The sequence below is a fragment of the Erpetoichthys calabaricus genome, chromosome 5 (assembly GCF_900747795.2).
Source record: "Erpetoichthys calabaricus chromosome 5, fErpCal1.3, whole genome shotgun sequence".
Lineage (NCBI taxonomy): Eukaryota > Metazoa > Chordata > Cladistia > Polypteriformes > Polypteridae > Erpetoichthys > Erpetoichthys calabaricus.
Window position 1 is genome coordinate 34,096,546 of NC_041398.2, and position 26,005 is coordinate 34,122,550.

At 38.7% G+C, this 26,005-nt stretch overlaps 1 protein-coding gene across 3 annotated transcripts in view; it reads right to left on the reverse strand.

Moving 5' to 3' along the window:
• The window catches only part of LOC114651616 (interferon-induced protein 44-like), a 42,343-nt gene extending 16,762 nt beyond the window's left edge, over positions 1 to 25,581 (reverse strand). The window contains exons 1-5 of one of the 3 annotated variants that reach the window (XM_028801437.2): positions 25,416 to 25,581; positions 17,083 to 17,591; positions 14,105 to 14,156; positions 8,225 to 8,420; positions 2,708 to 2,860 (exon numbers count right to left, since the gene is read on the reverse strand). In XM_028801437.2, the coding sequence (XP_028657270.2) occupies positions 2,708 to 2,860; positions 8,225 to 8,420; positions 14,105 to 14,156; positions 17,083 to 17,575 (894 nt within the window). In that variant the 5' untranslated portion in view covers positions 17,576 to 17,591; positions 25,416 to 25,581. Of the gene's footprint in view, positions 1 to 2,707; positions 2,861 to 8,224; positions 8,421 to 14,104; positions 14,157 to 17,082; positions 17,592 to 23,177; positions 23,290 to 25,415 lie in introns of those variants that run through there. The other 2 variants (XM_028801436.2, XM_028801438.2) reach the window with 2 other exon arrangements.
• Positions 25,582 to 26,005: the final 424 nt, after the last annotated feature.

A 26,005-nucleotide genomic window follows, 5' to 3' on the forward strand; every position in this document is an offset into this window, starting at 1 on the left:
TCATGATTGAATCTATTGGTGCTGACTGTAGAGGTTTAGGTTTGAAAAGGAATCAGCAGATGAATTGTAACTCAAGAGACAAGTAGAGAGTTGCAACCAGGAAGACAAAAACAAGTAAATAAGGCTCAATATGGTTAATAAAAATTGTAGTCAAGAAAGAGTGCAAAACAGACACAAATGTAACCAGAGCTAAAATGTGAATTACGTGAGATTGTTACTTATTTTACATATTGTTAACAGAGTATCAGGCACAAAACTAAATGTGACCACAAGATTCCTTGACATCAAAACCCCCTAGAACATGCACATTTTCAGTTTTTAAGCAGGACTGATCCTTTGCACCATAACCAATGGATCAGATATTGTATGAGTTCCAAGGTGTCCAGAATCCAGAATTATTTGTGCTTCATACTGCTCTTCAAATTCCACTTGAACTTGAAGATGACCAGGTTCAGATCTGTAATAAGGACTTTTATTAAGAGGATTTGACTGTGATACATAAACTGATTTGTGAATTTTAAGATGCGCTGGAAGAGCCAACCGATACGACACTGGGCCCACTCTTTTCCTGATCACATAATGACCCCAATATTTGTGTGCTAGCTTACTGAATGGAACTCTCCAGCGGAAGTCTCTCGTTGAAAGCCACACCTTCTATCCAACATTAAATTATGGAACTGCATTACATTTTCAGTCCACATAACATATAGCAGTGGCTTCTCTCATCTTCATATTCAGTAGAGCTACCTCCCATACTGACTTAAGTCTCTGAAAATATTCAGCTACACCCAGAACTCTTGAAGCAAGGGAAGAAAACTCAAAGAGATGTGGTTGGTAACCACAGAGGCATTCAAATTGAGACAATTTGATAGCAGAGTCATAAAGCACATTGCGGGCAAATTCATTGATAGGCAGAATGTCTGTACAGTTAAAATGGTATGAATCTATAGTACAATATGGAACTTCTGAAGGTCTTTATTGACTTACTCAATTTGGTCTTTGGCCTTTATCGTGATGTCAGATTTAGCTCACAACCCATCTGCTTGCGAAACAAAATTGGGAACAAAATGGGGGACCGCGATGTAATATTATTGAGGACGGCAACCGATATAAGTGTACATCCTCTCTACTTAAATATATATCTGTAAGATCTCTGAGTTAATGGTGCTTCCTCAATGAAAAGAAATGTGCGCACTCAGGGAAATGATCCACTAAGACCAAAATGGCAGTATTACCCTGAGAATTGACTAGATCTGTTACAAAATGCATTGAAAAGGCCTCCCAGGAATGACTTGGATAAGCAATTAGCTGCAAATGCCGAGATGTAATCCTTGGGAAGACTTTTTAGCAAACTGTAAACTGATCATGACACAAACTAACCCACCAGCACATAAAACAAAGCAAAAGACACAATACAGAAATAAAACAGACACAAAAGGTTGTTGTTTTTTTATGACAAAAATAATACAAGAAAATGAGGCCAAAAAAGAAAAGAAAACACTACAGTACACATCAAGCCTCCTTCAAAATAGCTACCTACCAGGATACGATGAGAGAGAGATCAGTGTTAAAGTCTACATTGACCTCCATATCATAATCCAGCAAATCCTTCAGTATGCCTGCATACATTTGTGTGTGCTAAATGCAACTGATAACAACCCTCCTTCTATTCTGTTTTTAAATCACTTAAAACTCATATTCCATTGTAAATTAAAAGAACAAAGTTTTTCAAAATATTTTAGTTATTACAAATTATGTCAACTTGATGGTGGACCTTGTTCATCCTAAACTGTTGTATCTGTGGCTAGAGCTCAGGTCATATATTAGAACTTTCTTCTTTAAGTCAGGTTTATATATTGAAATGTCTAAATGTTCACCATAGTTCACAAACCAAAGTTACTTCAAAGTGAATAGCTGCCAAGCAGTGCATTAATTTTTGAGAAAGTTTGTGAGAGGTAGAAAAAAGACAAAGTAATTGGGTCACTTTAATGTCAATAGTCAAAGGATTCACCTATGGACTTTCCAGACCTTCCATATTTTAATAACTGCTTTCTCTGAGGAATGCCATATATGCTTGTAAAGTTTTAATAAATGGGGAGGGAGGACTGGATTTTTTCAGAAGCTGCTGGAAAATGGTATGTACTCAGACTTAAATTACTGCTACTCATCCACACATGCATGCATATCAGAGGGAACATTGAGGTACATGTTCTATTTGTTGTCACTTCTCATAATACAAAGTCACAGTCTGCTCCACCATTAAAAGTCTTCTTTTAACTACAGTCATGGAGTTTTGTATTAAACTTTCATTCACTGTTGTGACAATTTACAATAAATAAGTAACAACTGTATTCTTCACATGCTATCATTAACTTCTTATCTGCACAACTAAACACCCATTCTAATATTCTCAGTTTCATTACTGAAGATTCTTGCATATGCCTCAAAATCCTGTTGGATTTTCGGCCAAAAGTGTTCTATGTGCTCATGTCTTGGGCCTTTTGCTACCATGAAAGAGTTTGAGTTCAAAGTGGCAACAATTGCTGTTTATTAGATTCAAAACATTATTACATGTAATTCAACTTATATAATGATAAATAAAACAATACCAGTTAGGAAAAGGGTTTAGCAAGCAGCAGGAAGAAGACAGACAATGTTTCCTTGAATGTACAGGTGAATTGTTATATTATAAAGTATTGGACTTTACCTGATATCTGTCAGGAATGTTCCCCATAGCGATGTTGGCGATGTCCTCCACACATACCCCGGCACCACTGGATTCCTCCAAGCCCATTGTGTCACACAAAACAATAGGCAACTGCTTGCCTTCTCGGCCGGCCTTGATTGAATAAGTCCGAAACTGTGAAGATATTTAAGTTTTGGAGATGTTATGCAGTTTCTTGCTTCATGGAATAATATTGCTTTTTTGCTTTGTCCTGTCAATGTCTTTCTTTTTATAAAGAAAATGGACTGTGTATATTTTAGACAAAAGTTGCATCATACCACAGATTACCTCATTTCCTCATCTCTTTATCTGTGTGGCTTGTTTCATATTTTGGCAAATAATCTTCATTACTGATTACTGAATTTGGTGGACATTCTTATCTAAATTAATTTACAACAGAAAAATGCGTTCTAATTTTTCTTTTTTTTTAATAGTTGAACAGACAGATTAGGGAAAACACCATATATTTACCCTATACAGTATGTCCAAAAGGTTGAGGACACCTGCCTATCACACCTATATGACCACGTTAGTCATCCCATTCCAAAACCATTGGAATTAATCAAGAGATGGACTTCTCTTTGTGGCCATAAATGCCTCCACTCTTCTGGGAAGGGTTTCTGTGAGATGTTGGAGCATGTCTGTAGGAATTTGTGTCCTTTCAGCCAAACGAGCACATATGGGGTCAGGTCTTGATGTTGGATGAGAAGACCTGACTCGCATTTGGTATTCTAATTCATTGCAAAGGTGATCAGTAGGATTTAGAACAGGATTCTTAAGTTCCTCCACTCTAAAATTGGCAAACTTTTTTTTTATGGACTTTGCTTTGTGCCCAGGCCACAGTCATACTGGAAGAGAAAAGGGCCTTCATCAAACTGTTGCCACAAAGTTGGAAGCACACAATTGTTTAAAATGTCTTTGCATGCTGTGGCATTAACAGTAACCTTAACTGTATCCAGCAGGTCAAGCCCAAATCCTGATAAACAGCCCCAGACCACATTCCCAACTCCAGCAAACTTTACAGTAGGAACTACACAATCCAGAAGGTAGCGTTCCACCAAACCCACATTACTCCATCAGATGGCTAGATAGTGAAGTGTGATTCATTCCTCCAGAGAACACGTCTCCAATGGCGATATGATTTGCTCAACTTCAGATGATGCTTACCTTTGCACATAGTGATCTTAGGCTTGTATGCAGCAGCCCTGGAAACCCATTTCATGAAGCTCCAAACTGTCAGTTCTTGTGCTGATGTTGTTTGCAGAAGCAGTTCAGAGCTCTGTTGTGAGTGATGCCAACTTAATAAAAGGCGAATTTCAACTACTATGTACATTGGCACTCAATGGCCCCACTCTGTGAGATTGCGTGGTCTATCAATTCATAGCTGAGCTGTTGCAGCTCCTCGACAGCAACACTTACAATTGACCAAGGCAGTTCTGGCAGAGCAGAAATTCTACATGCTGTCTTGAGGTGGCACAGGTGACATCTTATGACAGTGCCACATTTAAAGTCACTGAGCTCTTCAGTACGATCCATTCTACTGCCAGTGTTTGTTAATGAAGATTGTATGGTTATGTGTTTGACTTTATACACCTGTTAACAGCTGGGTGTGCCCTGAACACCTGAACTCAATCATTTGGGGGTCATCCACATATTTTTGGCCATATAGTGTATATAGCACATTTTCATATGTAAGTGTAATTCAAACCACTTTAAAAACAGTTAAAATTATTACAGTTTTTAAAAAGATCAAACTGGAAGAATACTTAGTTTGTAAGTCTTGGTTTAAACAGTGAAAGACAATATCTGATTTGACGAGATATAGCATGGGCAGGTGGTTTAAGAGGAGAGGAAAGGGAAACAAAAACAAAATCTCAAGTGACTTCAGGATTCACTCAGTGGGCTGTAGGTGAGAACTGAAGATACAACCTACTGATTTAAAATCCAAAACCACTATGCTAGTCTATATGATTAGCTAATATACTGCATGTGTTATTTTGGATAATGATGGATTGTGGTACTATCTCGCAGGTACTAGGACTTGTTTTGATTGCTAGCCCAGATGCTGTTTGAATAATGTCTCCCTCTGTGTTTGGGTTTGTAAAATGTAGGTTATGTCCAGTTGATGACTATAATGTGACTGTATGTTTGAATGTGCCTAACTTTGAACTGGTATCCTGTTCAGTGCTGTTTTATACCATACCATTCAAGGAAAATGTAAAAATAATATTTAGTGCAAAGCAGAAGAAAAGACAATATAAATCTCAAATAATTTAGATTGTGATAGGTAGGGGATTCTCTTGAGCATCACCTGACCCAAAGAACCTGCAACCAGTCACACATATGTAGAAGATTAATGGAAGGACTGAGAAATCAAACTTGGTCAACATAAAATATGGGTCAAAATAAAATTATTTAAGCTGATGTTTTGTCTTACAGTGTCAAAAAAGTGAATTAAAAAATCAAAAGTCAAAGAACAGAATTGAAGGTTGTTAGCCAAAAAAGAGACTCATTTGCAAAGACTAGTCATAATATCCACAAACTTGGACAAAACAGGAAATGTCCAGTGCTAACATTAATACTTATGTCTCCATGATGTCACACATCGAACAGTTAATTTTGATCTTATTTACAAGTAGCAACAGCCTATAAACCAAAACAAAGAGCACAAAATGGCACCTGAGTAAAATTAACTTTAAATATAAGTATAATGATTATGTTCCTTGACCGCAAACTAGAAGAAGTGGGAGTTCAGGGTGTTGTTTGTAGATGGGTACAAATCTCAGACACAGGAAGCAGAAGGATATGGTGCAAGGAACCTTCTCAGAATTGGCTAATTTTAAGAATGATGTTCCATAGGGGTCACTGCTAGGGCCATTGCTATTTTTAATATATGTAAATGATTTGGATAGGAATATAAGTAAACAAGATGGTTAAGTTTGCAGATGATATCAATGTAGGTGGATTAGCAGACAATCTAGAATCCACTGAATCATTACATAGGGATATGGAGAGCCTACAGGCTTGGGCAGATTTGTGGCGGATGAAATTTAATGTCAGGAAATTTTATGTACAAAAAAACCTGTTGAGTTGAATACACAATGGAAAAAATGAAAATGAAAAGTACACCTTATGAGAAAGATTTGGGAGATGTAGTGGACTCAACACTCAACTAGAAGACACTGTTCAGAAGCCATTAAGATGACTAACAGAAGTTAGGTTATATAGCGTCCTGATGTGTAAAGTACAAATCCATGAAGGTTATGTTCAATCTTTATAATGCACTGGTTAGGCCCCCCGTGGAGTACTGGGAACAGTTTTTGTGTCTAGACTACAAAAAGGACATAGCAGCACTTGAAAGAGTCCAAAGAAGAGTGACTAGGCTGATTCCAGGGCTACTGGGCTTGAGTTATGAGGAAAGATTAAAAGAGCTGAGCCTTTTCAATTTAACTAAGGAAGATAAAGAGGAGACATGATTAAAGTGTTTCAAATTATGAAGGTAATTAGTACAGTGGATCGAGACTGTTATTTTAAAATGAGTTCTTCAAGAACATGGGGACAAAGTTAGAAACTTTTTAAAGGTAAATTTTGCCCAAACATTAAGAAGTTTTTTCTTCACACAGAGAACCATAGACACATGGAATAAATTACCATTTAGTGTAGTAGACAGTAGGACTTTGCAGACTTTTAAAACTAGATTTGATGTTATTTTTGAAGAGTTAAGTGGATAGGACTCGCAAGCTTAATTGGGCTGAATGGCCTGTTCTCATCTAGATTGTTCTTATGTTCTGTAAAGCTTACGTTTACACTAAAGTAAATAAACTGAAAAATATATAAAGCATAGAAAAAATTCAAATTTTAATGAAAACACAACACAGTCTTGATCAGATGCCAGTTATCTGAAGTATTTCTTGTATTGATCTTCTGAAAGACACAGGAGACAGCAAAGTATTAAATGAGCTATTTATGCATAAGGGAATATACCAAATAGGACAGCACAGTGGCACAGTGGTAGACCAGGGTTCACATCCTGTTTCCTCCCTGTGTTCAGTCTGCATGTAGTCCCCATTTTTGTGTGGGTTTCCTCTGGGTCCTCCCACTGTCCAAAGGAATATGCAGGTGTATGTATGCCCTACACATTGGACTGGCACCCTGCGGGAATAGGCTCCAGCATAACCCCAAACACACCACCAAGCAAGCAACCCTGCTCTGCACATAACAAATACCTAGGGTGCTTGCAAGCCTGGCTATTCAGCAGTAGATCCCACAAATGCTAGACTTGTCCTGTCACAAATTATATTCTTTTACCCATTTCCTTCAACGTTCAACTGTCTTCCCCTCTATAACTGAGTTTCTGAGGCTGTTTTTAGGCATTGCACAGGAGTACTTCTAATGCCATGTTGAAGTACCCAGGAAACATGCCACACTTAGCCAGACACTCATAAAGGTGCTGAGGCGAAATCCAGAGAATTAGTCCCAACAGTTAAAGAGTTTCTTGTCAACAGTCTTGCCTGTTTGATGTAAGATTGCAGCCCTCTAATATAGGAATTTATTAATCTGAGACTGAGCCTTCGAATGCTCTGTCATTAATTTGGTATGACGTACTTGATGACATACTTTTGGTACTGTTATGTAGATTGATATTTAGTATTGATCAATTGTTTGTAAACTCCTGAAAATATACCATTTTAATTTCTTTCCCCCAAAGTATAAGGAATGCCAGTTTTATGACTTTATGTGACAGAAATGTCTAGTTTTTAATGAGCCAAAAGTTTGTTTGAAGTTGTATTTGCTCATTCTTTTTCAATTTGAGAAAATGCAAAACTCAACAAAGAACAGGGGAGTGTTTTGTACCTGAGTGCTTTCAGTTGTAAATGAGCTAGGAAGGGAATGAAATTGGACTGTGGCTGAAATTGGATTGGATGAACCAAGGAAGTTGCCTAAACCCATTGCTTCATTGGGTTACTCAACCCCTCAGGCTCTCTCTCTCTGTCTCTCGTCATTCCTCCATAAAGAGAAGACCACCTCTCTTTCTTGGCCTTTCTCCATGAGATGAAGACAACTAATTTCCCAGCCACCATATTGAGACAGACAGGCTATCTGGGCCTGTACAGATGATGAGCTGATCAGTAGCTGTAACTACAAGTTATTGTGCCATCTGAGACTACACATCTAGGATTGTCAAGGTTGTATTGGTTTTTAACTAACACTCATGGTGCTCTGTTTATTTATAATTTTTCTATATTATCAATACTACCTAATTAATTAAAATGATAGCTTTCTCACTTGTTTGTTCTATTGCTGGAGGGCATCAGTATAAAAGGTAGCATAACGTACGAAGTCTAAAGGCTGGGATTTGAGCCATTTTTTGTTAAGGTCTACACAATAAAGAGTATTTAAAGGGAAAATAGGGTCACCTATGACTGTACGTGACAAATCAGGTACCCTCCACAAGAATCATTAATTTTTCAAGTTAAACAACTAAAATGCCATTCTTACCTGTTTGGTCACACTGGTCACTGCACAGCCAGCAATGGCTTGGCTAGTTACATGGCCACGAAAAACAGAATTTACTGAATTGAAGAAACTGGACTTCCCAGCTCCAATGGGACCAACAAGAAGAACTCTGACTTGGGAAACTGAGGATACAGTCGGCTTGTATGTCATGATGAGGTTCATCAACTCTTTTTTTCTCCTGTTTAGGAACAGATTAACAATTTGACAAAGTGAATTTCATACATTCTCAGTTAACATCATACAGAATGTTCACTATCAGTTGTAGTCAGAACTTCCCAATGAGGAAGGAAAAACTGCACTTGAAGTGGTTGAGCACCTCTGTATGTTTTTGTGGTGAAACAGAAGAAGACAGCAGCCATTGTAGAGTCCACCTGAGAAGGGAATTCATGAACAATATTTTCAAGAGTGAAATGTTTTAGTGCCTTCAGAGGAAGTTAGAAAAGGTGGTTATCACGTTTGCCAAAGATGCTTTTTCCTCAGTTTACAAACACAGTATTCTCAAGAGGCTAGATGATCTATTAGACAGATGAACAGTTCTATCCAGGAAACGTGTAAACATGCTCCTTTAAGGATAAAGTAAGCATTTTTTATTTCACTTACTTCTAAACATACCTTATACATACATTTAATTTATATCAAATTGGCAGCATACTTTGACTACTACTACAGATTTACAAGAAGATAAGAAGATTAACAAACAGAGAACATTCAATCCATTACGCTCATCTGGTTAGCTAATAGCTACGTTCTTTTAATATCTGGTCCGGATCTTTTTGAAAAGTCATTAAGGTTTTCTTTTTGGCTACACAACTCTGTACGTGTTCCAGATTTTCACAACTCTTTCCAACTTCAATCTTGTAAGCAGTTCCCTTTAATCTGTCCTTTTGTAAATGATTTACTGCCAAGGTGCTGTTATCTAACAAGAATTAGTGTTTAGTGATGTTTCTGGTGACTATTGTGTTACATTGGCTGGTCTTTCTTGGTGCATGTTCTTCATCAGTACAAGACTGTACCCAGATCTTCTCCATTACTAGCTTCTATAGTTCTGAATGATATTGATAATATTTAATTCACAAACTTTCTAAATGCAAGGGCCAAATGACAGATGGGAGAAATTAGGTTGGTTGACCACCTGATACTTCTGATGTTCCAGTATGAATCCATTTTTTTTAAATTAATCAGGGATAGAAAGGCACAAAGTTATTCTGTAAGTACAAAGCTCAACGCAAACTGTTGTTCTCTGCTTGCTCACTTTTCTTATTAAATTAGCAATGGTGACATAAAGTGAAAGTCACACACTGCGCCAAGTTGCTGTTGCATAGCTACTACTTCAACAAGAAAGATGGGTGAAAGCCAAGATTAGCTCAAACTAGGTATTACTGTAGTTCCTTTTAACTTATGTTTAACTAAAAAAATAGGTTAAGCAGTCAAAATCTAAATTGTACAAAGCAATACAATTCAGTGGAAGACCTGTCAGACTTTTGCAAGCTTGATTTGACAAGGCTGGCCTCCAGAAGACCTACATATGAGGGAGGTTCCAGCTAATCCACCCCCTCAGATTCTGAGTCCTGAACCTAAAGAGGATGTAGTGGAACATTCGCAGATTTTGCCCAAGTGTCTTTTAAGGAGATACTATGCACCTCCAAAGTGCCACTGGACAAGGTTTTAGAATGGGGTGGTAAACATAGGTGGGTCATCATCAGACACAAGCACAAAGTTCACACTGTCCTGGAGTATCAACCATGCAGTATGAGGAATCCAACTGTTTATCATCTGGTCATATGTAAAATCAGCCAAATCATTACAATGGAACCTAGAGAAAATACAGGCTTGGGCAGATGAAATTTAACATACATGATTATGAAGTATTACATTTAGGACATAAAAATCTTAAATTTGGGAAGCATGGTGATGCAGTGATACCGCTAATGCCTTGCAGTTAGGAGACCCAGGTTCGCTTCCCAGGTCCTTCCTGCGTGGAGCTTGCATGCTCTCCCCATGTCTACGTGGGTTTCCTCCGGGTGCTCCAGTTTCCTCCCACAGTCCAAAGACATGCAGGTTAGGTGCATTGGCGATTCTAAATTGTCCCTAGTGTGTGCTTGGTGTGTGTGTCTGCCTTGCGGTGGGCTGGCGCCCTGCCCAAGTTTTGTTCTTGCCTTGCGCCTTGTATTGGCTGGGATTGGCTCCAGCAGACCCCCATGACCCTGTATTAGGATATAGAGGGTTGGATAAAGGATGGAAATCTTAAATTTGAACATAGAACGGAAGATGTGAAGCTTGAAAGCACTCCTTATGAGAAGAACCTACAGGTATAAGTCATAGTGGACTTATCACTGTCAACATCAAACCAGTGTACTAAAGCAATCAAAATATATATATATCATGATGTGTGGAGTACAATTCAAGAGAGGGTAGACTTAAACTATTAACACACCAATTAAGGACAATGACTTCATACCACATCTCTTGAATGCTAAATTTTTTTAGTCATTAAGCTTTATTACAAGTACATTCTGGCTCTTTCCAGCTCCATTATTTCTTGATTTATTCTGCATTGGTTGATGTGTTATAAGTTAATGCAGGACTAATGTTATTGTACTTTCTTCAACATTATTATTATTAATGTGTTAGGGTCAGCACCGACCAGTTTTACTTTTTAAATGCATAAAACTACTACCTAATTTTGTTTATTGCATCAAGGCTTTTTGACTTTGTCAGGAATCTGTATTTAATTAAAATAAAACAAAAAAAAAAAACAATTGTACTAAATTATAAAATGCTCTGGTGAAAATTATTACCTTTGTGTTGGTAGGGTCAGTTTTGACCCAGTTATAATTTAAGGTTATAAAACAATAGTTAGGGTCAAAACCAAAATCCTAAACACACTTTGAGGGGCTTCTCTCTTTGCCTGTGTGTCTCCTTACCTGAACAAACAAAACAAACAAACAAAGACAGACCTGTTCAGACATGTAAGGCTTGCATAAGACAAATTTAGTTTAGCGTTGGTGACTTGCAGAGTACACATCTCCTGTTTGCAGCAGTCACAAATGAGAAGAAGATTTACAGTAAGCCAAGCTCTGGATCATATCTTTTCTGAAAATGAGGCAGAGGACACAGAACAGCATAGTGATACAGATGAGCAGGTTTCCGAGGAGGAAGACATTGTAGAGTATCTACCAGAAGGCACAGACACATCTGATGAGTCTGATGAGGAGGGCACCGATGCTGAAGCTGCACTCACTCCTGCTGAAACGTTCAAATCCAAAAGTGGTAACATCTGTTGGAGCTCAGTACCTCCTGACTTACATGGCAGGGCAGCTGCTGCAAATGTCATCAAAATGACCCCTGGAATCACAAGGTTTGCTGTGATGAGAGTAAGTGACATCAAGACATGTTTTGATCTGTTTATGCCATTGTCACTAAAGAAAGCCATGATTGCTATGACAAACCTTGAAGGAAAAAAGGTTCATGGCGACATGTGGAATGACATTGATGAGGAATACCTGGATGCTTATATTGGTGTTCTTCTTCTTGCTGGTGTTTACAAATCCAGCAATGAGGCCACTGATAGTCTCTGGGATGCGTCGACAGGCAGAAATATTTTCCGGGCAACAATGTCACTTCAGTCATTTCGAATGATATCAAGAGTCCTTAGATTTAACAACAGAGAAACTAACTAGAGAAAAATCTGACAAGCTTGCTCCCATCAGGGATGTCTGGGAAAGGTGGGTGCAGCTCCTTCCACTGATGTTCAACCCAGGGCCAGAGGTAACAGTAGATGAACGTTTTGTCCCTTTCCATGGAAAATGCCCTTTCCAGCAGTACATGCCTAGTAAGCCAGGGAAATACGGCATAAAAATTTGGGCAGCCTGTGATGCAAAAACCAGCTATGCATGGAATCTACAGATTTACACAGGCAAACATGCAAGTGGCATTCCTGAGAAACATCAAGGAAAACGTGTAGTCCTCGATATGACTACTGGACTGCGGGGTCACAATATCACATGTGACAATTTCTTTACCAGCTATGACCTTGGACAAGAACTTCTCAGGTGGAAACTTACCATGGTGGGCACAGTAAAAAAAAATAAACCTGAGCTGCCTGCCGAAATTTTTCAGGTGAAGGACAGGGCTCCACTTTCTTCAAAATTTGCTTTTACAGACACCACCACGGTTGTCATATTGTCCAAAAAAAAACACCGGAGTGTGATACTTATGTCCACTTTTCACAAAGACGCAGCTGTGTCATCAGCAAGTGACAAAAAAGCCCATAATTATCTTGGACTATAATAAAAACAAAGGTGGAGTGGACAACCTGGACAAGCTGACTGCCACCTACACTTGCCAGAGAATGACCAGGAGATGGCCAATGGTTGTGTTTTATAACATTCTAGATGTGTCTGCATACAATGCATTTGTGTTGTGGACCCACATTCACCTAGGGTGGAACTCAACCAGAAAAAACAAGCGGAGAATGTTTCTTGAGGAGTTAGGAAGTTCCCTTGTCAAGGCACACATTGAGCAAAGGGAACGGGTGCCCCGGGACCCAGCCGCTGCAGCCTTGGTCAGACAGCTGCAGAGCTCACACCATCAGCAACACAAAGAGCATCAGTGCCAGCATCCTCTTTGGCCAGCACTGCCTCAACATCAACCTACACAGCCACAGCCACAACCCCACTGAGGCCACCTGATTCTAAAAGAAAGAGGTGTCAGGTCTGCCCTAGCAATAAAGACAGAAAGACAAACGTACTCTGCTTCTACTGCAAAAAATATATTTGCAAAGAACACACTAAAAGTGTCACTTTTTGCCACACATGCATCTAAATGCACATGCGTGTTCTTCCACACAAAGACGTTTTTTTGGAACTAGTGCCTCATTTCTATTGGTTTGATTTGCTTGATTGTTCGTTGTTTGTTTGACCTTGCAAATCCACATTTTGAGATTTACTTGTTTAGCTTTCCATTTATATTAAAGTTATTTTTGAAAATACGTTTTTGCCTTTTTCTTTGAAATAAATATATATGGATCACATTTGACCCGTAACACCATAGATGTTACTATAGTAATTAATATTATAATAAAATATATACCTGCGTGGAGTTTGCATGTTCTCCCTGTGTCTGCGTGGGTTTCCTCCGGGCGCTCCGGTTTCCTCCCACAGTCCAAAGACATGCAGGTTAGGTGGATTGGCGATTCTAAATTGGCCCTAGTGTGTGCTTGGTGTGTGGGTGTGTTTGTGTGTGTCCTGCGGTGGGTTGGCACCCTGCCCAAGATTGGTTCCCTGCCTTGTGCCCTGTGTTGGCTGGGATTGGCTCCAGCAGACCCCCGTGACCCTGTGTTCGGATTCAGCGGGTTGGAAAATGGATGGATGGATAAAATATATATATAACAAATTTATTTAAGAGATGTGTTCTAATACCCCTCAGTAATAGTCAGGTAACATAACAACCTTTTATTTATTTAAATAATTCTCTTGAGGTTCATTTAATCATTTTTTAAAATTGAAAACGAGAGGTATGCTGTTAAAGTAAAAGCTCATGAGGTCACAGCAAAAATATTAAAAACATTCTTTTAAAGGACAAGGAAGCGTAACAAAGTAACCAAGAGGTAAGGAAAAAAATTGGATGATAAATAATTGTTTTGAGGGTAATATGGCTGATTAAAGACACGGGTCAAAACCGACCCGTTAACATAAGAGATAATAACAGAAAGCTAACATAAGAGGAAGGTTAAATAAATATGAACTATGTACTTACTTGTTTAACTAAACATTTCATTAGATAATATGTGAAGCACATTTATAAGTTTAATCAATTGAATGACTTGAGCACCCAAATATGTACACCAAGAATGGCACTTACTCAGCCTTCCACTGAATGCTCCTCCATGGCTTCTCCAATAAATCTTCAGCTACTGTATAGGCAAAAGAAAAGCAGTTCAAATAAACTTGTCCAATTTAGGTATGTCAGTTTGAGTAAGAAAAATCACACAAACGTGATTTAATCACATTGGGCTGAATTTAGACAAGACGTCTGCCTGCAGTCTGTGACCTAAATAATGTTTTCTCCATCTTTATTTAATTGCTTTATTTCTGCTTATTTAGTTTATTGTACCTCTTTGCCCTTATTATCTTTTCTATGATATAGTTTAGGTGTAAACTGATTGCTATTCCCATTTAAATTCTGAATAAAATTCTCTGACTGACCACATCAAATAATTAGTCCTGGAGGATGTGGGAGGATACTCTACCAGCCAATGAAGGCCTATGGAATTGTGATTGTATATGTATGAAGTTAATTAGCATGGTCCATATATGGTTGTTTCGAAGTGACAACTGGGCAGGATCTGAGGCACATTCATTAATTCACATTTACAAGATGATTGTCATGTATAAAGGGAATGGTAATGTGGAAATGTGCGTATGCCAGGTTTTATAAACCTGATTTTTTTGATTGCCGTACACATTTTCCTATTTTTTGCTGTATGTGTATTTTCAGGCTCAGAATAACACAAAGTTTTATAAGTGAGGCCCCATGTGAGCTTCATCCTTTTATAGCCCCTTTTAGCAAACTCGGGAGTACTTCCAACACGTCTTCGTTGTACCCAAGAAACAATTCCAGGTCAGGCAGAACTCTTGGTGGCACCTGTGGACCACAACAGGGCTGCTCTCAAGGATTTCAACTCCAATGTCACCCTGCATATGTCCAAACAAGAACTATGCTAGAAGAATGCTGCCACCTAGTGTACTGGGGGAACACACAGACCTGATGTAACATAAGTTTAATATGTCACTGTCCTCTGTACAATATAATTTTATAAACATACTTTTCTTTCTACTCATGTGCACAGTGGACACAGATTTAGCACAGAGGCTCATCATTTAGAATTGCAAGGCAAGCATTTTAAGACAAGTCAAGTTAGGGGCAACTGCGAAATGGGCAGTCAGACTAATGACCATTTTATACTATTTCTGTGTGTCAAACTCAGCATGAAACTGTATCCTCTTTGCCTTGTTTGGAATGGCATGATTCACCTAAGTGGGGGCCTGCACATGAAGAAAGAGTTTAAACCCTTGGCACATTGCCCGGCACACCTTTGAAGCCGACGGACGGAAGGGAGATAACGTCACCCGATCCGAAAAATCCTTCCAACACAGCGATGAAAATGGCAGGCTTTATACATTGGGCCCCCACTCCTGAACTGGGTTGTTGTTATGGCTTCCTTCGTCTGTTATGCAGCGTAAACCGTCATTAAAGAAAGCTGTTATTTCTCTTATGTGATTTCTTACTGCCGTATCACTAAGGGAGGGGTATCGCCTTTTAATACCTTATCTATATAGGTTCAGGTTATGTAACATGCCGCAATTGCAAAAGAACTCAATCCAGCTAGGGTGCTAATGCCCCCTGCTGGATAAACCTGGGAGGCAGACTTCCTCTGTCATTCCATCAGGTGGTAATCCATATCATGAAAGGATAAATTAACTAATCCATTTGGGATACCCATCCATACACATTGTCCATTCATTACTGGGGCCTTTTGGCCTGGTAAGAGACTAGTATCCATCCCAGCAAGGTTGCTCTCCAATTTCCTCCTTTACAATATACAGGAACAGGAGCACAAGGAGATTAAATGACTTCATAGTCACACAGTTGAATAGAAGTGGGCACTGAACTGGCAAGCTTATGCTTCAAATTCCAATGTCTAAGTAACTAGGCCACACTTACCTACATTATTATTTTTTTAAAGAAAAATGACCACTACTTGATTGCTTATTCAGGGTTTTAATATTTTTTAAGTTACTTCAATTATTGACTGCATTGTGCTGCTAATCAATTATTATTGGCAATTTGTAAATTTACTTATAATTATTACTATACGTTTGGCTTGCTATTTACTGTTCTGGATGGGATATTGCCTCTAACATGTCCTGGAGGGGAAGCCAGACAGGTACAAAAATAATAAGATTATTCTGTACACAATTTCATAATGGAAAGGAATAAGGAGACTACAGATAAAGGAAAGTGAGTCCTCCAGGGCAGTAGTGGAGAGTAAGGAGTCCTAACATTTGCATGGATTGTCATGTGTTATGCCAATGAAGGTTTGGGTGAACCTTTTGTGGCAGAGTGGGGTTCAGGACTGAAGGGACACTTGGGGCTAACAGGCCAATGTCAAAGAGGAAGAAAAGAGGAAGACCTCAAGAGTCCTACAGAGTATTTGTGACTATGAATATGGTTTAGTGTGGTGACCTAAAGGTAGTTGCTAAAAGAAGCTTAAAATTCAAAACTGTGAGCAGCAAGGGCTCTCTGGCGACAGGAAGAAATGCCAGTGTGGACTGAGTGAAATGAAATGGAGGAAGGAAAGTGTATTATTTGGTTCTTAGCTTTGGAAAGTGGAGCAGCCTCCCGACAGGTTAGTCAGGGACACATCATTGTTGTATCAGACACTCTTATGCTTCCTTTATTTTGTTATGAACGTGCAGTTGTGTTACCAATTTAGTGTTTTTTACCCTTGAGTGCTTATCTTAATAATATAACCCTCTTTTAACTGGGCTTCCACTGTGTTACTCCAGGCTTTGGTTGCCTTACACACTCCCCCTTCATATCACAATTTAATTTTGATATGATGCTGCAACCATCAGAGTAGAATATACATCCCTGTGACTTGACTTTTAATTGGATCATGTCATGTATCACACCTTTTTGTCTTGTTCTTTTTTATCTAGTGTGCTTCATAAAGTGCTGTGTGAGTTTACCATGAGAAAACTACTATATAAAACACAGTTTAATTAATTAACTATCCTTCAGTTCTTGTGTATGAAAAACAATCTGCTTATACTTACATTCCACTCGATACACTTCGCATTCTCTGAGTTTAAAATCATTTCCGCAAAACTCCAAAGGTTCAAACATGTAGGAGTTTCCTGGATTACTGTAGATTGCTGCGCTGTTGTTATAGAGGAACTGCAAAGCTGTTCCAAAGTCAGGACCCCGGTTATTAACATCATAGATGGCATTTTCAGCTTTTGTAACAGGAATTCTCACAGGTTCACTTTTTTTGTCTTCATTTTTAAGGTAGAAAAGGAAGGCTGAATTATCAGCTTTGTAACCACCAGACTGGCTGTAGCTCATACAGGTGTAGCCCCCAAATATGTATCCAGAGTAGTTGTAGCCTATCGTGAGGGTGGGACCTTGATTGTCACATTTGGAATGGAAATTTGCAGCACTGTATCCATGGACACTGGCTTTGTACAGTAGAGTGAAACTTACTGAATCAAAGAGAGAAAGAAGCAGCTGGTGTTCTTTCCTAGAGAGATTTGATTTAACTTGTGCCATTCTTCAGTTAATAGGTCTGGGAAAAAAAAAACAAAAAGGGCAGGCCTTGTTATTATTATCTATATGTGGAAAGAAGTAGCTCCTTAACAACTTGTAATAAACAAAACAAAAAATAAAAGAACCCTACCTATTCACCAAATTAATTTTCCTTTAAAGCAGTAATATTTCATACGTACAAACCAGGGGTTGGCGCTGTGTGCTAATGCCTTCTCTCTTCCTCCCTTTGTAGAAAAGAAGATTGACAGCTGTTCCGCCACTGAAGTCACTTCCATTATCTGCCCTCGTGGACCTGCCCCTTCCTGCCTGGAACCCGTATGACTGGAAGATTTTGAGGCAGTTCAATTCTGGGCTCTCGTCTGAAAACATACTATCCTCAACGTGTTTTCTTCACTGTCATTTTCTTTCAATTTTACAGTGTCACCAACGTGGTGCCCCAAACTTTTGACATTGTTTTGTCTCCTCTTTACAGGCATTATAAACAAGCATCACATAGTAGGAAATTACTTTATTTATTTATTTTTTTTACAACAGAGTGTTTTCCAGCCAGCCTTTTTTAATGTTAACGCTCTGTGCTAAATAAACCTCTGACTATAGACAATGAATTAGAACTAAACAGTCTAGATTACCATATCATTATTAATAAAGCCCTTTCATATAAGGTCCAAATTCCAGTTGTAGCTCCCACCAAACTCCAGTCCTTATCTTTTGACACTGTATATTTGTTATTTTAAACTTGCAGTACTGGCCAGCTGTTTACCTCCAACACAAGGCAACAAGGCCTGCAGCACACCCTTTTATCTAAAACGTGTTTAACCTACCTAGTCACCAGCTGAAAAGACCTGGGGCCTCATGTACAAACAGTACGTACGCACAAAGATCGCAATATATAAAAAGTAAACTTGGCATAAAGTCATGCACATTTTTACGCTAGCTCAATCCTTGGCGAACGTAAGTTCTCCGCTCGGTTTTGCAAACTAGTGGCACCCAGCATCAAAGCAGTGCTTTTGTTCCAGTGTGGTTTCCCTTTCTTTTTTAGACCAACATCCCTGACACGGCTTTATCATATCCATTGAAATTAACCACATATTGTTTATTAGTTTAAGGCATCTGAATGTAATTAACCTGTAACAATATAATGGTCCACGGAATGGCCAAACTATTAAAAATACCATAGCTGCTTTAGCGTTGTTACTCTCACTGCACCTTCTTTTTCTTCTACTTCTTTGAGCTGCTCCCGTTAGGGGTTGCCACAGCAGATCATCTTTTTCCATATTACTCTCATTACACCACTCAGAAAATTTAAATCACTGTATCTGAGTGTGGAATTGCAGCTCTACAGCAGCTGATCGGAAAGAGGATTATCGGTATACAGCATCTAGCACATGCTGCCTCAGCTATGCGCACAGTCTACTTGAACTGCTCTCATATGGCAAATGCTTCAGAGCCTTTCCTGTACAGAGCTCGCGGTTCAGAAACAGTTTCATCCCAAGAACTATAAATGCACTGAATCAGTTCATCAAGTAGAGTATCTTGTAGAACTGTTTGAACTTATAAGTACAAATACCTCACTGTAAACTTCCAATACAGTTATAATATTGCACAACCTGCACCACTTTAGCGCATATTTACATATAATGAAGATATCATTTTAAGATGAAATGCAACAAAATATGTTTATTATATTTTACAAATAAAATGTTAATATCATTTAAATAATCTATATTGTTAATAATTAAACATGTGAGGACACGGTGTCACTGCACTAGCAAGGAGCTGGCGCATCGTGCAATGATTGTTTCTGCCTTCGCGCTGTATTCTTGCTGGGGCTGGTGCAACACTGGAAGGATAGATATAGAATAATTAAATATGTACTACAATGATACTGCGTGGGTTTCCTCCGGGTGCTCCGGTTTCCTACCATAGTCCAAAGACATGCAGGTTAGGTGCATTGGTGATCCTAAATTGTCCCTAATGTATGCTTGGTGTGCATGTGTGTGTGCCCTGTGGTGGGCTGGCGCCCTGCCCGGGAATTTGTTCCTGCCTTGCGCCCTGTGTTGGTTGGGATTGGCTCCAACAGACCCCCGTGACCCTGTGTAAGGATATAGCGGGTTGGACGGTGACTGACTGACTGACTACAAAGATATTTCAATGTTTCTTAAAAGTTTTGAAGATGTTTTCTAAAAGTTTTCTAAGCTTACAGATGGCTTAACGTCTATTACTGAGCTGATTGTGTGGCGATTGGGTACTTGGAGAAAGAAAAGGAAGGGCAGGAATTTTGGGTTAGTACATTTGAAAGAGACAGTACCACTGCAATAAATTATTTCATTGAAGGTCGCGCATGGCACAGCAAGCATCTTGCGGGAGGCAGAGACACTCTCTGGACGGGGCGCCAGCTTGTCACTATCACTGTGCCACTGTGTTCCCATGTTTAATAACATGCTTTAATTCCTATCATCATGAAAATGATATCAAGTATATATAATGGATTCTGTGTCCTGTCGGAGAAAGAGAAAGCAGGTTTAAGAAGCATGTAATGATTCACACACATAGAGTACATAGTAGAACACATACTAAAGAAAGCATTTAACGTGCTGCTTTAGTTATGATGGGATTTGAGAAACTAGTAAATTAAACGATTTAAAGATGACGTTTATGATGTTCTACTTTAATGACAAAATAAACTGCGTGATTACAGTGGAAATATCGAGATTAAAGTTCACATTTCGAGCTTTTGTCCCACTGTGTCCCTATTTTTTTCTCTTTTCTCTGTACCCTAATATGCTTTCATATGACACTCAGACGGTGGGCTATGACTTGCCTTTTTATTGCGACTTTGATATCTGACAACTTCTTTTTTATTTCGGGCACTGTGCAACTTTGTGAACTTGAGCTTTCGAGTTTCTCCGACACTCTATGTCACTTGATCAACTTCCTTTTGTTGTTTGTACCACTGTTTAAACCAACAAATAGTAAGTTTTTCCTTGCCTTCACTTTGGCATTTACTGAAATTCTTCTATTTTCCCCTGTGCTTTTGCCTTTGGCTTTTCACAGAATGCTGAGCTTAAGGGCTATTTATATTGATTTGTGTATTCAAAAAGGCATAATTCTGGGTGGAGTTGGGGAGTGGCAGCAGGCATGTGCAAGTGTGTTACTTTTCACGATGACTGGGATTTATGTAGTGGAAGAACGTGGAAGTTGGCAAACACACAGATTAATGTATCTGGATTTTTTTGTGTGTACGCACATTTCCGCTTTTGTCCATACGCCATGTTATAGTGTGAATTCCACGCATGGAGTTATGCAAGAGGTCCTTGGTAAGCATGAAGGACATTGTTCATTCTGATTTAATACTCATTTTTTTGTTTCTTTTGTATCACTATGAATTATCAAGGGAACACCATAAAGCATGTGTCCCTTTTTCCACCCTTGCATGCATGCAGAAAAGGGAGAGGAGGCAAGTGCTTGCACAAGAACATTTTGGAGGAGACAAACACTAATCAGACTTTCATTGGTTGCTCTGAAGTTTTATAGTGATTATATGTACTTTTTTGTGTACTTACGTACACTTGTGCTCACACCACAGGTGAACTGTAGAAGACTTTACACACTTCACACCCCTGAATTAAAATCCAAGTAAAGTTGCTTGGTCCAAAACTGAGGACGGTAAACAACTTTTACATCATTCAAACAAAAGCAGTCAAAGGTACCAGGGTCCTAATCAAAAGGCCTATTGTGAAAGCACCAATCAAAACGAACTTTCATTGAAAATTTCACATATAGCATGGAGCTAGCTCAGGGTTGTGTCAGCATGCAAAGAAAAAAATAAGAAACAGTATTTCGGCACTAAAAAGAAAAGAAGGTAAAAGACACACACAATGTTTCATCAGGTGAAGGCTTTACTGCCACAATGTTGTGTCTTTTAACTTCTTTCCTTTTTGGCATGAAAATTAACTTTCATTTTTCTCCCTTAATATATATTTGTAGGTAGTAATCTACAAGGGGAGAAAATGAATCAAACTTCTTAAAACAGATTTTTATTCCTAAGTTTTTGACAACCTACCAGGTAGCATTGTCATTTGAGAGTCATGATTCAAAATACCATTAACAGGCATGAACCCAGCATATGCAGGGTTAAAACGAAGGACACTCTAAATAATAAAAAAGATTTTATGACCAACACCCTTAAAACCCTACCTTATTGATCTGTGCCCCCCTTCCACCCCCACCCCCTAATTTGTTATATATTGCCTTTTATTCCTGTATGTCTGATTATTTTCCTCTGATGCTAACACCTGACAGGTTGTTGAAACCTTAGGAATTAAAAACTATTTAAGATACAAGATTAATTTTTTTTCTCTTTATACGTATATATACTACTTTATCCATATTACTAACCGAGAAGTGAAACTTTACAGTGAGGAAGGCCCTGCCTGACTCCCCACTCCTGACGTCACACTTCCTCCTCCCCTGGGCCTGCTGCCTCTGTCTTGGATTAACACAAATAAATTACTCCTGCAAGCGAACTATGATATTCAGCGTGATGAGAGAAGATGCAAAATCAACCGGAATGTTCAAGCAAATTATATAAAAAAAACTCAATCTAAATCCTTTAAGTAGTTCTATAGTCTGTGGTGGGTTGGCACCCTGCCCGGGATTGGTTCCTGCCTTGTGCCCTGTGTTGGCTGGGATTGGCTCCAGCAGACCCCCATGACCCTGTGTTCGGATTCAGCGGGTTGGAAAATGGATGGATGGATAGTTCTATAGTGAAAAGCGGACAGACATAGAGACAGACGTTGAATTTTATATATACAGAGATTTGTTACACCCCTGCCAAAAAGGGGAACAATTAATAAATCAGACTCAACACACTGTTTCTTCAGCAGTGTCTGTATGATGAGTTTATTTACAACAGCTCAATAAAATAACACTTTCAGTGTTGTATTACCCCTTTAATCTCTCTTTAGCACTTTGCACACTTTACATGCATAACTTCCACCAATTTACAAACATCAGTGCTTATCTTTTATTCTTCATCTCTAATCTCTTAAACGTTCATTTTTTTTCTATATATTTGATGCTGCTATTTACGTCATATTCTTATCATTCTATATTTTCCAAGTTTCTTACCTATTTTTCATAACCATTATTATGTATTGATTTGCATAACAAAGACATAATAAGCATGTAAGAAATGCTGTAGGTACAAATCAAATATAGAAACACACTCCCATTAAGACTTATAAATATATACGTACTATATAAACATAGGGATAAAGGAATACTAAGGGTGTTCTAGTATCCTTAACAAAAGACAGTCACCTTTCTTTCACTTAATAAATTGCTCAGTGTTGCTTATAAATGTCACAATATTACAACAGTAAATTTTTAAAACAAATCCACTAATTTAATAACAGGCTGAGCAGGCTCCTCTCCGTACAAACTGAAGCAACTTTACAAGCACCCAAGTTCATTCAACATTATTTCTTTCTTTTTTTAGCAAAATTAAAACATTTAATGCTGTGTTAAACATTTAGTAAATTTAAGGATAAACATTTATGCTATCTACTGGCCATATATAAATGGTATATTATTTACTGCATACCTGCCAAAATGGAGGATGATTAATAAGTCAGACTCAGCACACTTTTCCTCAGAAGTGTCTGTAAGATGAGTGAAGAAAACAGGAAGAGCTCCCCCATAATACATCTGGCAGACAGCCCCACTCAACTGCCTAATCACCTATCAGCCTAGCACTGCCAAATTGACTTCTGAATTACTCACACACACACAAAAAAAGTATTTGATTGTCAACATTCAGAACTTTACCTATCTTTATACTGCTGTTCTCTTTTTGAAAAGAAAATTCAAACTTTGGACAAGAACTCATACTGCACTGCACTGTATCAATTTAACATGATATAATACTTAAGATTAATTTTAAACCTGAAATACTTTTGCCATAAATATGTACACAAATTATCTCACTCTGTCACATATATACAGTATATCTCAGTCAGTCATTATCAAGCCCACATTGTCCTGAACAGGGTTGTGGTGGTCTGCTGGAGCTGAATCCCAGTTGGCATAGGCCACAAGGCAGGAATAAAACCTGGGCAAGGCACCAGTCCATCGCAGGGCAAACACACATAACACACCCACACACACACACACACTAGGGCCAATTTCGGACTGACAATTTGCCTAAACTGCATGTCTTTAGACTGTGGGAGGAAGACAGAGTACAATGAGGAAACCCACACAGACATAAGAAGACAATGCAAACTCCACACAGGGAGGATCTGAGACACAACCCCTGGTCTCCTGGGTGGCAGTACTACCACTGCGCCACCATGCTGCCCTTATCCATCCATTTTCCAACCCGCTGAATCCAAACACAGGGTCACGGGGGTCTGCTGGAGCCAATCCCAGCCAACACAGGGCACAAGGCAGGAACCAATCCCGGGCAGGGTGCCAACCCACCGCAGGACACACACAAACACACCCAAACACCAAGCACACACTAGGGCCAAGTTAGAACCGCCAATCCACCTAAACTGCATGTCTTTGGACTGTGGGAGTAAACTGGACCACCCGAAGGAAACCCACGCAAATACAAGGAGAGAACATGCAAACTCCATGCAGGGAGGACCCGGGAAGTGAACCCAGGTCTCCTAACTGTGAGGCAGCAGCGCCACCGTGCCGCCCTATATATATATATATATATATATATATATATATATATATATATATAAATATAAAACATATTTCCTGGATTTCCCCCTGTGCTCTACTTTTAAATATAACGAATCAAACAATTCAGACATGATTATACTGCACATTGTAGACTTTCATTTAAGGGTACATACATTCATTTGGTCACACTATGTAAAAATTACAACAAATTTTCTAAATGGCCCCACCATTTCAGGGCACCATAATATATGGGGTATAGCAATGGCAGGTCTTTTAAAGCAGTCATATCTAGTACTTTGTTGCATGTCCCTTTAATGCAATGACTGCTTGGAGTCTGCGATTCATGGATATCACCGGATGCTGAGTATCTTCTCTGGTGATGCTCTCCCAAGTGCATAATGCAGCCTTCTCCAGCTCCTGCTTGTCCTCTTAAGTTTTCTCTTCAGGAATTTACCTGAACTTGAGCAGATCAGATATTTCTGTATACGTCAGAATTCATTGTGCCACTGCCATCAGCAGATCCATCATCAATGAAGAGAAGTGTGCCAAAGCCTGTGGCAGCCATATATGCTCAAGCCATAACACCCCCATCACCATGTATAACAGATGAGGTGGTCTGCTTTGGATCTTGGGCAGTTACTTTTCATCTCCACACTTTTCTCTTGCCATCACTCTGATTTAGGTTCATCTTTGTCATGTCGGTCCACAACACTTTTATTCATATGTTTAATTTATGTTTCATTATTTATTTAAAGGCACTTTTGTCCAAAACACTGTTTAAATGAGAGTGTGTATTACAGTAAAAGTGCTTTATTTCTTAGTTCCTAACTCCGTGCCTTGCTCATATATACCATCAAGCAGTTAGATTCAGTGACTACAAAGAACAAAGCTGGCTTTATGTATTGGCTTCCCTTCTCTGTACCATGTTGGATGCAACCTCATATTATAAGGAAAGAAACAAAATAACAGAAATGAAGCACAATAGCCTTTGCAGGACTTTAGGCTGTTTGTTACTGTAATCTTTCTAGAGTACTTTACATCTACTCTGACTTAATCCCCATAGCAAGCTTCTAGCATTTTCCTTCAAGAACACAAAAAATGATGATACCACATGGCAGTCAATAAAACTACATTTAAGGCCTCTCACCTCCAGTCTTGTATATTGAGTCCCGCAGTATTGTTTTCCCCCTCGTGCCTCTTCAATTTGATTTTAGCTCCTTGCTTGATTGTGTGGCATCAACTATATCTGATCTTTTATTACGTTATTTTATAACTATATATCAGCTGCCCACATCTTCACACATAAAGTAAGCAGTCTGCTGTGCTTCCTGTGTTCCTATGTACCAACCACATGGGGACTTTCTACTGATGTGTGCGTCTTTTATACTTTCATTTTACTCTCTTTTTTATAGTCAGATAGGATTTAAAGTAAGTCTAATTATAATAATTTGGAGAGGCAGAATTTGAGTAAAGCTCATGTATTTGACAGATTGATATTTTACCTTTTTCGTGTTCATTTTGGTTAGTGTTTAAGGTACTGTGCAGGAACCAACAACTTATTGTTGAATATTTTCTATAAATATATGTAGATTTTGTTATGACTAAAAGTTTCATTATAAATATTCCACATGCCCTAATTAGAACATATCTCCACTTTTTTCAATGTAAGAAAGTTTAAATATGAATAAGGTACATTCATTTTAATGTGAAACAGAAAGGGAATTCCCCAATCAGTCT